Raw genomic sequence first — 15,000 nt, 5'->3', positions numbered from 1 at the left:
CACTGGGTTTCCTCTCTGTACAGTCTTTTTCAGGCCTTGATCTGATTTTGTTAAGTGCCTTGAGATAATCATATACACTATTGTCTGTAAAGTTGGAATAAGAAAAGGTAAAAATATCTTATTCAAACTTTATGGGTAATAGTGAGTTATAATTGGCAAAAATAAAGTTGTATTGAACTGAGATGAATTGAATCTTTAAAAATGCCTGATATGCATTTCAGTTTTCTAATATCTGACTTGTCCAGTCTTAATGATTAAAACATGTGAAATTTGCACCTTTTTGGATATTTTGGGGGATGTGGCTGCCTGACTATGTGGATAAAAGAGGGTTGAATTACAGTAAAGAAACAATAGTAAAATACAAAAGTCAAATAATTTCTCTACTTTTTGGCCCAAAATTTGCAGTTTAGATGGTCACTCATATCAAATCAACTAGTAGTTACTTAAGTTAACTAGTAGTTAACCGCATAAACTACAGAAAAAAGTTTAATGACTTGCAACACTATTTGAATAACGTAATGTACTTCATAAATGTAATGAGTTTAATTAAATGCCGATCACAGCTCACCAATTCATTTGACACTTTTGACTTTATAGACAAATACATTCACTTCTGTAATTAGTCCAATGTGAATATTTACATTTTAAAGTTCCTGATTCTATTCTGTAACCTTCTAGTCCAGTTTTTTACAACCTTGGGGTCGTGACTCTGCGTGGAGTCACCTGGAATTCAAATGGGGTCGCCTGAAATTTCTAGTAATTGATAAAAAATAAAAAATTACTAATAAAAAATATATGGTGGGTTGAGAGAGACAATCACAATACATAGAAGACATGACAAACTCTGAAGCTGAAACTGAAGCACTGTGGTACTGTTTATCTTTCAAATGTTCATTGTGGTCGGTTTCAGATGCTCCAGCTCTTTCATAATTCATAGTTTGAGTTATTGTTTGTTCAGTATTAGTTGTCAGCCTTGTAAATCCAAGTTGGACTGACTGTACATATCCTGACCAAGGAAAATAAAATTCTCTCTTTATGCAGCAATCTACACCTGGCTTTTCTGCCCCCGTCCAGAATAATATATATTATATAGCCTCTCGTCTAAAATTAACGTTTATTTGCAACATATTATGGCAAACTATTATATGATTTAAAAAAATTAATTTTAGAAAAAAAGTCTCTGTTTTTAATGTCTGGGGTCACTAGAAATTTGTGAAGTTAAAATGGGGTCATGAGCCGAAAAAGGTTGGGAATCACTATTCTAGTCAGTATTTAGTGTTTGTTCTATTGTTTCTAAAGTTAAACAACTCCACTTACCTAGTGTTGCCATTTCATACAATAAGACTCCGAATGACCAGCTAGAAAGGACCAGACAGAGGTCAACATCATTTAAAGCCATCCACCCAGTGGTACTGTAGAAGAGTCTTTATAATATATTTATAACACTGTAGGACCAGTACAGAATATCACTAAATCAATGATGCACATGACTCATTATAAATTAAACTGGAGGTGGAAATACTCACATGTCGCTGCTCGGACTGGCAGATCGTTTGGCCAGCAGTTCAGGGGCCTGCCATTTCTTCATACTAGGATCGTCTCTCTGAGTGGTCTGCTGGCTTTTCCTGGTGTAGACTCCGTGCAAACCCCAAAGTTTGGCTGTAAACTCCTTACTGACCAGTACATTGCGGGCACGGATGTTTCCATGGAGGAGATCTTTGCTGTGTAAAAACTCCTGATTCACCAACAGGAAAGGTCATTAAACCAAATGAGAGAAAGTACGTTAAACTGAGAAGAGACATTTTTGGGTTAACACTCTGTCAATAAAGCCACATGCATGAAATAATCAAATAGATGTGATGAACTGATGACAGGAGGGAGTTATGAGTCACTGATTTATCAAACATGGGTCACACAAACACAGGTCATATGGAGATTATTATATTAACATACTGACCAGGGCAGAAGCCACCTGAGTTGCCATGGTGAATATTCTTCTCTCAGTCATTTCACATGGAGGATCGACATGTTCCTGAAGAAAACACAAAAAAGTGCTGTTTTATCAAATGGAAGATGCTAGTACGGAATTTTAAAAGTGCACATAAATACAGTTTCTAGTACCTTTTTTCTTGCATGTTTCCATTTTATGCTATTTTATACTAATACTACAATAGATACATGTACTTTATACTATGCTACATTTATTTGACAGTTTTACAATGTTTAACAACAATTTGGTTTTCTGAAATTCAGTAAAAAGTAGTAGACTCAAGATCTCATGTTGTTAAAAGCTCTACCAAGGGAGTTGTCCTTATAAAATCCTTACATTGATTATTACTACATTATTACTGCATTACCCCAGGGTATTGTTTTTGGTTGGGTTTGTTTGTTAGTTAGTTTTTTTGCTTGTTTGCTAACACTCTAGCAGTAAAGCTATTGGTTGAATTCATACCAAATTCGGTTTGATGCCAGTGACCTAGAACAGATCTCATTACATTTTGGGAAGAGTAGGTCAAGGTTCAAATTTTTGATGAATTTTTAAAATCTTCCCAATTACTTATAATGAGCAAAATATGTGCAAGGGGCGAGGGTTTGTTGTGCCTGGCACCACTTGTTATGGATTATTAATTACTATTACTACATAATTTCAATTCATGTTCAAGTCACAAAATATCTCATTGAAAATCAAAGATTAGAGAAAAAAATTAAGGAGCAGATTTCAGTTTGATAATTGTTTTTTCTTCTTCCTTTTTGATCTCTCAATAATGTCATGAAATCTTACATTTATCTGGTGTCTCTGAATATAAACACGGATATAAATTCAACTTAAACTCCACTTGGATCAATTTACAGCAGTTACAACAGTAACAGCTTCCACAACACTGATGCTTCTATATTATATAATCTAATCATGTCATATACATAACCATTGTCACCACCTGGAGTTAACTAATCAAATAATAATAATTCCTGCATAATTGGATAACTCCTGCAGTGATTATGTTTCACCTGCAACAAGTTCTTTAACTCTAACTGGTGCAGTGAGTAGCTTCTCATTCCTTAAACAACCACCAGTTTTATAGAGAGCATAAAGATTGGACTGTGTTTCAGTGGAAAAGGGTCATGTGGTCTGATGAGTCCAGACTGACCCTGATCCAGAGTAAGAAGAGGGGTGGATGAAGTGATTACCCATCATACCTAGTGCCTACAGTACAAGCCTGTGGGTGTAGTGTTATGATCTAGGGTTGATTCAGTCGATCAGGTCTAGGTTTAGTAACATTATGGAGATAAATGTGACATGGTATAAGCTTAATGAATCGATGCCAAATGTATGTTGTAATCAAAAGGCCAACAGAAAATTGGTGTGTGCAACTTTTTAGAACACGTCCTGTGTGTGTTAACATATCACTCAGAGGGACAAAACTAGTAATTTACTTCATTACACTGAACTCCACTGTGCTAATACCTATGTTCTACTATTTAAGTAGGATTTTTCATATTTGTAATGGGGTGTTTCATTTTTTATTATTGCTTTTTTTAAGGATCTGAATATTTCTTCCACCACTGATTGGCTGATTGTGAACAGTGAGTTGACACACACTGCAGCTGTGTATGATGTACCTGTCTGCATCGCCACAGGAAGCTGAGCAGGTCTCGGTTCTCCAGCTCCTCCACAACTGTAACTAGTGGAGCTCGCAATGAGACCACACCAAGAAGCTCTGGCAAAAAGGGGTGAGGACCAAGCTGGGCCAGGAAGGATGCAAAGCACAGGAAATTATGTCTCTCTGTGGCATCAGCAGAGTCTACAGAGGTGAAAAAAGAAGTACAGAAGTTAGAAGAACCTGCCTCAAATCAACAACAGTCATATTAGTTCCATCAGATTTCTTGCAGATGGAATATTCATCTTACCATTCAGCACCCGAAGGACCACATTCCTGTTGTCCATGCGGGCCCTGTACAGAGACACAGCAGAGTCGGAGCGCAGGGAGAAAGCAGCAGGAAGAGGGGTGACCAGGTTGAAGGACTCGGGCAGCCTCTGGCGGGGTAACTCCCTGGGCTGGACGATGGGTGTGAAACTGGGTTTGAATGGCTCTGGAGGGGGGTTTGGTGGTAAAGATGGAGGGTCCACGGACAAGCCCAGGCTTTTGGAGGAGTATGTGTTCGGAGGATGGAAGGTGGAGTAAGAATTGGCCACATCCAGTGCAATGCTTTCATGCTCCAAGACATTGATACCAGGAGGGGCTGTAGGAAAGAGAGAAACAAATAAAATATATTTTAAGTGCATTTATGTAAAAACGGATATTAAAATAATGGTAAAAAAAAATCATAACACATGTTAACCCTTTCATGCATGAATTATGAGAATCTTAGTCAAGATTTTTTTTTTTTCTGGAGTGTTTTTATACCTCCTTAGGCATAAAAAAAAAAAAAAGTTGCGATAGAGTGTTTTTTTTTTCATGGAGTTACAAAAATGTCCATGCATTTAATTTTTTAAGTAAGAAATATGTATTTAAAACCCAATATCAGAAAGTAAAATGAAAACAATGAAATAAAAACATTGTTAAGGCTGCTAATTTGATGTTTTCTCACATTTTAGCATACTCTAATGCTAGTTATTACCTCATATAATATGCAAAAAACAACTCTTTTTGTCTAACAAATAACAACTGATTTACACTTTAACATGTTACTGCAGATCAGGTTTATCAAGAACAGCAAAGTTATAGTAATGGTATGAATTGCAGTGTATTATGGGATGCTGCATAAGTGTCCACTGCGTTGGCTCATATGGAACTAAAACAACAAAACCTATGACTATACAAGAGAACAGCTGGAGAATAACTGTCCACTGTAGTGACCACAATGCATGAAAGGGTTAGAGTAATGCTTTTGTGGTAATGTAATCATATGGAAACACAGATGCACAATGAGAGATTAAATACAAGAAAATATATATTTGTTTTTGTGAAAAATTGAAACTTCTATCCACAGCCTTAACATATGCTTTAGACATATAAACTTTCCATTATTAATTGATCCTTACAAGAATAAAGTGAAATAATTTGAAGAATATATATGTGAGTATGTAAAGAGTATGTATAGGCTGCAGTCATTTGGTGGAGAAAAATAATTCAATATCAACCTCTCGTACAAATTTTATAATAAAAAAAACCCACTAAACATCAAACATTAAATAGATTGAAACATTTCTAAAATTAATCTGTTGGACATTAGAACCCTCTTGTGTACTGACGGCTTCAGCATTCCACCTCACAATTGTAAAAGTTGAATAATAAAGTGAGTGCAACATGTTTGGAACTCGAATCCTACTGTAAATCCAGATTTCTAGAGAGAACAGAGAAACTTTAGCCCTTCAGATGAAATATGACAAAAATCTAAAAGTATCGAAGTGCAAAGATTACAGCGAACAAACAAATAAAACATATTTGAGTGGAGGGAGACCTTAAAACACAGAATGTGAACTGTTGTTGAGGGAAACCAAAAATTTAATTCAGTATTTCTGGCACCAATATAGGTGAAAATACCTGATATTTCCTGCTCAAAACATGATGTGGGATACACAAGGAACAGTAATAACAGCTCATACACACATCAGGAAGGGTTTTATGAAAGATTATACAGTATTTACATGAATTTCAGATCCAGTATCTTACCGTCAATGCCACTCAGCACTCTCCTGGACTGCTGTGGTCTGAAGGCTGACTTTGAGGACTGTGGACGGATGCGGTCGACCTTCTCTGGACAGAAACGCAGCAGTAAAATAAAGACCAGAGTGACCAGGAAGCTGGCCAGCAGCAAGATGGGCACCACAATCACCTCCTGCTCATATACACGGATCTCTGTGGAAAACAGGCCAAGAAATAAAAGTCACTGTCATGTCTTTCATAAAAGGGTGAAATACTTCTTGACTGTAACTCATATTTTTCAGACGGTGATAAACTAATACCATCTGGAACACAAATCATCAAGTTCCTCTCCTACAGGTAACATACCACAGATTGTATCTCCGTGCTGGCAGCGAGAGTCAGAGTCAGACAACGAAGACATCCTGTCAAATGTTAAACAGGTGAGATAAACACATATGATACTTCACATATAATCACATAATCTGACACAATAGTCAAATCAAAGGTGATACAAAACCATAAATGAATTCTTCCTTTTGTATATTCAAATGAATATCAGCTGGTGTATTGGCAGTGTTTGTTTTGTAAGCTCTGGATAGTAACATGACTCTGACAGGTGACCAGTCTGAGAAGCTTCTGAGAAAATGTGTAACTGAGACCAGGGACTTCACATGTTGTATCACCGTCTGGTTTGGCAAAGCTTTTCTTTCCACCACAACTTGTCACACCTCACCATTTTTAGTTTTACTTCACCCGTCTTTGTCTAAACATGAGCTGTTTGGTCTTACAGCACCAGGTGATTTAACCATAAAACACTCCCTTCACCAGAACTGTCCACAGTGAAACGTCTCATAATTTAGCAGGGAATCGTCACACTGTGTTTGCCTTGTATTTGTGTTTATGACTGCCTCCATAAAATGTGTAGGAGCTACCATGAATGTACTGTCACAGCAGGAAACGCTTGAACCACCTGATCTATTTACATCTCATCACAGGTCTCTAAAACCTGTCCATCTGCATTTTTCTCAGACATTAATGCCGGAGTTGGTCTTCCCACCCACAGGGCAAATATAATTAACACTAATTCATTGATCTTATTAGAACAAAATGTCATGTAGATGACTGTGCAACACAAATAGGTTTCATTGTATTACCCATTATATTACCACAGTGCATCAGCCCTGGATCATTCTACCTTAACAACACTTACAGGACATGAAGGTGTAATCGTATCCTTTACAAAATCCTTACCTTGCCTCCTTCAGTTGTGTCTTCTATTAAAGATGAATGTTAGATCCTGTTATTCCACAGTCATGTTTCTGTCACACACTCGGACACATCTCACACGTCTGAAAAGCTGAACGTGGAGCCTGGTTCAGCCCTTCATTGTCTTGTTTTCCACTGATGGTCTGTGTGGCTCAGGGGATCAACGTGCTGCTCCTGTTTGTCTATGTTCCACCTTCAGTGTTTTCTTGACTCCACCCTCCTCACCTACACCTTCTGTCCTACATCAACCTCTCCTCCCACTTCCTTTTCTTTCCTTTTGTCTTCTAGTCAGAGTTGTGATGCATCACTGTTATCAGTTTTTTTTTTGTTTTGCTGCTTGACTGTCTCACCCGGCCATTCCTCTTCTTTGCTCTGCCACATTCTGCTTTTTCTTATTGAACCTGAGCATATGTCACCTACTTCTAGCCCTGCCTCTCCCCTCTTTGTTTGGAGAAACTGGTCCTGCTGCTCCTTGTCATTTTTATCCCTTGCCTTTTGTCAAGCATGCTTCTCCCTCATTACCTGGAAACTTGTATGACAAGCTTTTCTGTCTCTGGAGTATTCCGTTTCAGAAATTAAACATACATCCTGGTTTGAAGATGCATTATTACTGTACACTGCTGACTGAAACATTCTCACATTTCTTCCTCTAAATTCAAGTGAGAACTGCTCTTCGATAAAGCAGAAAAACCTCATATATAAATATCCAGCTAAATAGACCCATGTTGTTGTAGATTGTGACATATTTATTTAATGCTTTAATCCAGCCTTGCTTCATGTACAACAGCTCACATTAGGCAACAGGATGTTTACACCTCGGACACGTCTCAGTCTACTTCAGGGCAAACAGCAAACTCACTACATTCACGCAGATGTTCATTCTAATGGATAATTTAGTTTTCAATCCACTTGGGCTGAATGTGTTTGGACTGTGGGAGGAGAAGTCAACAGAACAGTTTGCCAGTGGCTTTAAAATCAGGACCTTCATGTAAATACAGAAAGTTATGTGTCAAAGGCTTAAAATGATTGAGTTTGGTGGTTTACAAAGACATATCAATCCATTAACCTCTTTATTTTGTATATATGCAGCACACCATTTGAAATGTTAGAAATGAATATGTTTTTGATGCCATGTTGTGGATGAAAAATTGCATTTTTGTGCAGCTTTAAGTAGCACTCCTCATATTTTTGTGTAGGGTAGTAACAGAACGCAATCAGAGAAGCCTAAGAGCCTGTTTACTCAATGGCGAAATTCTACTCATGTCGACACTAACAATGTAACAGTGTATGTTTGTACAAATAAACTACTTTCATAAGCCTGCTTTTCAGGTTTGGACCACACATTGTCTGCCTCAGAGATAATATGTGCTAAACCTTACATACTTTAATGATTTGAATTGGAAAACATATGACCAAAGAGTTGGTTAGATGACGTTTTCAATGTATATGATAAAGTGTTATTATACATATATATTAGTTTATGTACATGTACTTTCCTTCTGAGTGAAACCCATTCTCTCATTAATGGGCTCTATGCACATCCCCAGCTCCTTTATTTCCTGTCTTTCATTATTAGACACACTGATTAATCCAGGTGTGTCTGACCACAGTAGTCACAACAAGAAGTAGCAGACACACCTAGACTAATCAGTGTGTCCAGTAATGACAGACAGGAGATAAAGGAGCTGCTTTAAATTCAGGAAGTAGTGAGGCTGTGCATAGAGCCCATTCTCAGAATTTCACATTTGGACCCAAGACTGTATCTTAGAAATTACAGCCAACCCGCACTTTTGACTTTTTTTTTTTTTTAGTAGTGACTACTTTCTTTATTTGTTTAACTACTTTAATTCTGGAGTTGTAGCCAGGTGTAATCAAGGAAGGACCAAGTAGTGTACAACTGAGCAAATACAGGAGAGAAAGAAAACTGGGTGGTCTTGGTTTAGGGTGGGATAGGGAGTCAGCCTTAGGGGGAAGCATAACCTTTGTGTTTATTTAATACAATGAGTTATTTCAGAGTTTCTATTTGGGGTACACCTCTTTGTATTTACAAAATATGCTCTGTTGATGGTCATGAATGCATTGTTAATAGATTTGAGTGTTTCTATGTTATCATCAGTTGCATCATTTCTGTGACACCTTCAATCAGATGCATCCAGTGACATTGCATCATAAACTGCTCATGTAATTACAAGCAACCTATGAGTAGTGAGAGACTTTTTAGTTGAGGAAAGTTACGTTTATTTACTTACACTTTGGCCTGAGTGAACATTTGTGTCAAATTCAAAGAGAACCCATGAGGTGTTCCTGCAATATTGTATTTTAAAATTGATGGGAACTGATGTAACTTCATATAGAGAAGTGCCATGGACATACTTCACTAGGTATAGGTCATCTTATTTTATCTTTCCTAATAAATTAAAAGGTCTCTATTTAAGATTTGTGTCGTGCTGGAATATTTTAAACATTTTTAACTGCATATGTACTTTATCATTCAGCAGCCAGAAGAGTAGCTAGGCTTTACAAACAAAAACAGGATAAAATTCTGTAGAAAAAGAAATGAGAATTATACATATTGTAACATTTGAGGGTAAAATTTTTGTACAAATCTTAAATCTAAACACATACTTGTATCTGTTTTGTTCAGTGTATGTTTGGATTTCTGGATCAGAAATGCATTTAAAAATTTCTTCAGTCTCTTGCCACAAGTGTTATAATATAAGAGATGTAAATAATGTGTATGTGTGTATAATTTCCTGAGGAAGAATAGTCTTTCCTATTCTTATAAAGTGCAAGAAAATATCCAATACTCTTACATTTCAAGCATATTCTCTCTGTATTTGAATAGTGAAGTTTTCTACTCATTTCCTTGTTTATTTTTTTATTTCAATTTGAGAAAAATTTAAAAAGTGTGCAATGGATTTCTTAGTACATGAGCTTACAGAGAAGGTCAAAAGAAATAAATCATTTTTAAATATTTTATTATTATCTTATTATTGTTAGCTTACACTCTGAACAATTTATTGACAACTGATCAACATTTATCAGTTACGTTTATCAGTTACATATTAGTAGTTTTTATATAATCTACTGGTCCATGTGTTGTCTAAAGGGTTTCAGCTGATATTAACAGGCAGCATCGGCATGACTGGAAATCACTGACCTACAATAAGAAGAATTTAACAATTAAATCTTCTCCATAACCTTGTGTTTTACATAGAATAGAAAAATAGCCAGCCCTCTTATTATCAAGTTGTCAACCTTTCTTTTATTTGATCTATAAAGCATCAAAAATGGTATCCTATATTATTTACACTATTTGTAACTGAATTTTATTACAAAACATGTCTTGGATCCAACAGGCACAGTGACAGAAATATGATATTGTAGGTGTTTGGATAGTTTCAGAAACACTATGGTAATTAATCACAAATTAATTAATCATGTACTCCAAAATGTAGTGTTTTAAGGCAGTTTCATCTCACAACTTGGCAGCTCCTTTTTCAGGCTGGGGTCCGAGCCACTTCTCCCCTGAAACAGACGACAAAATGGGAACAAATTATTAATGACGTTCCATGTGTAAAGAGTTCATTTGTGTCTAAATAAAGTGGTCTAAATCTAGGGTAGGTGCAAATAGATTTACAGTTTTCTTACCAATGCAGTGGGCCATGAGCTCAAATCTGTCCGAGCCAAAAAACATCTCTGCATTTCCATCAATATGACACACCAGCATTGGGAAACCAAAAGCCTGAAAAAAATAAAAACAGAATTTAATGTTTTAGTTCACCTTACTAAAATTTCTTATCTATATCCTATAAGAAGTAAAGGCCCGCTGACCCCATAATCGAGTGCTTTTTGTGTTGCACTCTTCAGCTTCTCTTTAATCTCCTTTGAGGTCGACAGCTCCAGGGCTTCTTTGATCTCATTCTCGGACAATCCTGCCTTTAACGCTGCCTGCAAAAAAAAAAAAAAAAGGCAACTCTGAAAAATCTAAACACTGCTTCTGTATCTTCTATCAACTCATGCACCTTTTAAAAATGCAAACATACTGAATAAGCAGGTACCTCAGACAGTGATGCTGGTAGAGTGATGTCTTTGTCCTCACTCCAGATCCTCTTCCAGAGCTCCCGGGACACCTGCTCCACTTTGGCATCTCCACCCTTCTCTCTCACCTGCACCGCTGTCACAAATCGCATCGCAGCCAGGGAGCCTTGGATAAGAAAACAGGAGCAGACATGAAACACATGTAACTCATTTGTCCAAACAACTTGTAAAAATTTAACAGAGTTTCAGAATATGTGTAATATTCAACATGCTAGGAGCCTTCAAGGACAAGTGGTTGCTTTGCTCTGATTATTACCACTGCCTATTGATTGATAGGTTCATAATGTACAATACGGAAGACACATTTCCACACATTTTCCTTCATTCTGTGCAAAAAGGCATTCAAAAGTGCTGAAGACAGTACAAGGCTTTAGCAATAACATATTAATAATAACACTGTATTACTGTGAGCCACGCCACCATTTACACAAGGACTCTACCTCAGCCATTTTGCAAAATTCAGTACCCTCACAAACTAAGATATTTATTACATCTGCTGCTGACTGTCTAGCTGTACTTTATTAAAAACATTTGCACTATTGTCATATCCGCTGCTGTCAGTCATTTGCCCTACTGTCCATACACCTCATAAGATGTTCCATCATGCACCTCCTCACCTTCTATTTCTGTTATTGCATTTGCCCTATCACCACTATTGTAAATAGGTTTGATTGAGCTCTCTTTAGTGTCTATTTCAAATTTTTTTTAAATTTTTTATTGAATGGTATTTATTACCATTATTAGTTTTAGATTTGCATTGTTAATAATGTGAATTGTGATTGTCGTGCATATCATGTATTGCTATGTTCTGTGTTTTGTGTTGTCCTTCTATGTGGACCCCAGGAAGATTAGCTTGTCACCTTGGTGGCAGCTAATGGGGATCCTTTAAAACATTAAACCAAGGTAAAAGAGAAACAGCATTTCATTTCTTTGTATGTATTGTGCTTTTAGTGAATTGACAATAAAAATCTCAGAATATTTATGAATAAAACTCACCCTTTGCCATACTGAGCTGCAATGGAGGAAAATTAAAAAAAAAACAGGGTGAATTTCATTGTTAAAAAAAAATAAAAACCTGTTCTGCAATACTTTGGCAAATCACCCATTAATGACATTAGAGACATGAAGATTTTTTTTTAAATAGTCAAAGTAAAACATTTTGTAATGACAATATAAGCTGCATGATTTGAAGAAAGTTGTATTGCAATTACAACTTTGTTCCTAGAGTCCACACTAAAACTCATGGTGAGGCCTCATTCAGTTTTTATGGCCCCAAACTATGGAACAGTCTACCTGAGGACCTGAGGTCCGCTGCAAGTGTTCATATTTTTAAAAGTAAACTCAGAACTTATCTTTTTAGTCTAGCTTTTAATTAAACTTTTATTGTAAACTTTACTTTACTTTGTTGCTTTGATGTGAAGTACTTTGTGCTACATGCATCATGCATGAAAAGTGCTATAGAAATAAAGTTTGATTGATTGATTGATTGAATTACTATTAGATTAATATTAGTAGTATTGTGTTTTGAGACTAGATATGTTTGAAATGTGTCTTTTTTATAACACTTTTTATTGGAATAAAAAAGTACAAGAATTAAAAAAAAGAAAAGAAAAGGTTTTCATAACATGGCTTTGTGTCTACAAATAGGCAATGGTTATAGTCAGGGCACCAAAAATATTTATATATCTATATTGTTTTTACCTTGTTCATCAGAATTCACACTTCTTTAAAATCACTGTGCATCAAAACATATCATTAAGACCTTAAGGGACATTTTTAAAACCACAATACAAATAGCAGGAGGCACATCATGGTCATTACAGTGAAATTAAATCAGTCATTGCACCTTTTTTGAACATGGCTTCAAAAGGGTCGGATGGAGCCTGCACGGGAACATTGAAATACTTTGACAAACGGTTCAGGTCTTTGCTCATAAACATGAATTTGTTTGGGACCAGACCAGGGGGCTTGTTGCCTGTAATAAGAGATGAGTATTAGGTTAAATAAATGTGATAGTTATGTGCATGAATCTACAGCTTGTCCAGTTTTACCTGATTCTTGCATGACACCACCCAGAAATGCAGGGCACAGTTTGAGGTCAATGTTCCACACATTTCTGTAGCGGCACATCACCTGAAAAGACAAGCAAGGTGTGTGAGAAGCTTCATTTTAAATTAATCAATGAGGGAAATGGCGTCAGAGGGAACAAACCTCAAAGCCAAGCCAAGAGTAAGGAGAAACCACATCGTAGAACAACTCGATTACTTTCCTGGAGGTCATCTTCAGGTCAGCACAGACTGTGGATCTTACACGAGTGGAAATAATATAGGTGAAATTAACTGTGATGTAACACCACTCCTCACTTGTCCATGCAGACAGTCTGACAGCTAACTGTATCAAAGGTCAAATAAGTTGACAGAGGCTGCACAGTGTAATAATGTAAAGTCTGCTCAGTGCATCAACAGACACTTACATTAGCCTGGCACTGTAGGTGGAAGACAGGTGCTGAAGACGGAATGGGTTTTATTATCAAGCTTTTGTTGAGTTTGACTCGGTATCCCGTTTGTGGGTTATCTCCAGGTCTATAAACACTGTCAACAAAATGTATTCAACGCGAGAGGGCGACCAGCCTCCTTATTTAGACAATTACTTCCGCCTTTTCTTCTTCGTTTATTGAATTTAATGACGACAGACAAGACAACTTATAGTCTGAGCTCACTACCGCCGCCTTGTGAACTGGAGTGTGTAGTACTGCACAGCCAGGAAAACACCATTCACAAACCACCATAGAATAGAATAGAATAGAATAGAATAGAATAGAATAGAATAGAATAGAATAGAATAGAATAGAATCTTTGTTTTGTTAATAGTAGTTTGTCACACATGTAAACATGCACCACACACCAATATTTGTCTTCTCCTAGATTGCAAATATTCTGGCAGTATTATGGCACACATTTGGCATTTTGGCTTTCTTTTGGCATTATGAAAACCTTTAGGCTTAACTGTGGTATGATTAAGGTTATCCATAATAGATATGGAGGCACCAGTAATATATGTCTGAGTTATGGCACGTGTGTGGCTAACCAACAGACTGGCAAAGAGCGGGATCAAGTATAGGGATGGTATGGCATGTTTATGGCAAGACAGAAGATTGGCTAAAGAGCAGCAACATCTTATTCCATATATGGATGTTTTTTGGTTGTGTTTTGGCATATTTCTGTAAAACCAAAACACTGCGCAAAGAGTGGGAATTTCTACCCAGAAGAAAACCCCACTTCATTTTAAAAGCAGAATCAACACAAATGTTGGGTGAATTTTGGCCTCCTTTTGGCCTCTCTCTGGGTCAGTTTTGGCTGCTTTTTGGTTGGATTATGGGGATTTGGGGCTTTTCTGGGACAATTATGGCTCTATTTTGGAAGTCCGCAATTAGTTTTGGGTGAATTTTGGCTTCCTTCTGGTTTGATTTTGGCTTGCCTATTTGGGCCATTTAGGGCCCACACATCCGCCCAGAACTTTGCCAAAATGGCATGCCAGTTTTGGACCAGATTTAAGCCATAATGATTTTGCTATGTGGGCTGCCTTCAACCCATCACTAGATCATGCATCACACACACTGCATGCTAGGAGCAGTGGACTTGCCATGTCAGTAGTCCGGGGATGTTAAGTGCCTTGCTCAAGGGCACATCAGCTAACAACTCTCTGCCAGTCCAGGGAATCGAACTGGCGACCTTCCAATCTCAAGGTGATGCTCCAGCCATTTAGGTCACAGTTAACCCTCATAGACTTAAACAACTACCTGCAACCAAAACCATCCACTGATCTATAATATTTAATAACTTCTGATCCAATAATCCTATTGATACATTTAAATAATCCAGGTAAAATGCAGTTTCTCAGCTTTTCAGTGGCATCAAATGTGACCTGTTTGGGTGTTCAGAGGCTCAGTAGTGAACATGGAAACACTGTCATCTCCTGCAACATT

The 15,000-nt window shown here is 37.0% G+C and overlaps 2 protein-coding genes across 3 annotated transcripts in view; both read right to left on the bottom strand.

The window, feature by feature from the left end:
• Positions 1 to 7,365, bottom strand: part of styk1b (serine/threonine/tyrosine kinase 1b) — a 9,550-nt gene extending 2,185 nt beyond the window's left edge. The window contains exons 1-8 of the mRNA XM_030159358.1: positions 6,900 to 7,365; positions 6,015 to 6,070; positions 5,676 to 5,861; positions 3,910 to 4,242; positions 3,622 to 3,803; positions 1,958 to 2,032; positions 1,527 to 1,735; positions 1,318 to 1,358 (exon numbers count right to left, since the gene is read on the bottom strand). Of these exons, the coding sequence (XP_030015218.1) occupies positions 1,318 to 1,358; positions 1,527 to 1,735; positions 1,958 to 2,032; positions 3,622 to 3,803; positions 3,910 to 4,242; positions 5,676 to 5,861; positions 6,015 to 6,069 (1,081 nt within the window). The 5' untranslated portion in view covers position 6,070; positions 6,900 to 7,365. The remainder of the gene's footprint in view (positions 1 to 1,317; positions 1,359 to 1,526; positions 1,736 to 1,957; positions 2,033 to 3,621; positions 3,804 to 3,909; positions 4,243 to 5,675; positions 5,862 to 6,014; positions 6,071 to 6,899) is intronic.
• A 2,788-nt stretch (positions 7,366 to 10,153) lies between these two features.
• LOC115436412 (glutathione S-transferase kappa 1) lies at positions 10,154 to 13,649 on the bottom strand. 2 transcript variants are annotated; one of them, XM_030159279.1, is made up of 8 exons: positions 13,489 to 13,649; positions 13,227 to 13,320; positions 13,067 to 13,148; positions 12,862 to 12,990; positions 10,976 to 11,121; positions 10,749 to 10,865; positions 10,566 to 10,659; positions 10,154 to 10,442 (listed from the first exon to the last, which is right to left on the bottom strand). In XM_030159279.1, exons 2-8 carry the CDS (start codon positions 13,293 to 13,295, stop codon positions 10,393 to 10,395), a joined length of 687 nt encoding a protein of 228 aa, XP_030015139.1. In that variant the 5' UTR covers positions 13,296 to 13,320; positions 13,489 to 13,649; the 3' UTR covers positions 10,154 to 10,392. The 2 variants fall into 2 exon arrangements, with proteins under 2 accessions (XP_030015139.1, XP_030015140.1); XM_030159280.1 differs by having other exon boundaries at positions 13,227 to 13,312; positions 13,489 to 13,646.
• Between the last annotated feature and the right edge of the window lie 1,351 nt (positions 13,650 to 15,000).

Source organism: Sphaeramia orbicularis, chromosome 16, assembly GCF_902148855.1.
Source record: "Sphaeramia orbicularis chromosome 16, fSphaOr1.1, whole genome shotgun sequence".
Classification (NCBI taxonomy): domain Eukaryota; kingdom Metazoa; phylum Chordata; class Actinopteri; order Kurtiformes; family Apogonidae; genus Sphaeramia; species Sphaeramia orbicularis.
Note: the sequence above shows the minus strand (reverse complement) of the source record. Positions and strands in the feature narration are given on the sequence as shown.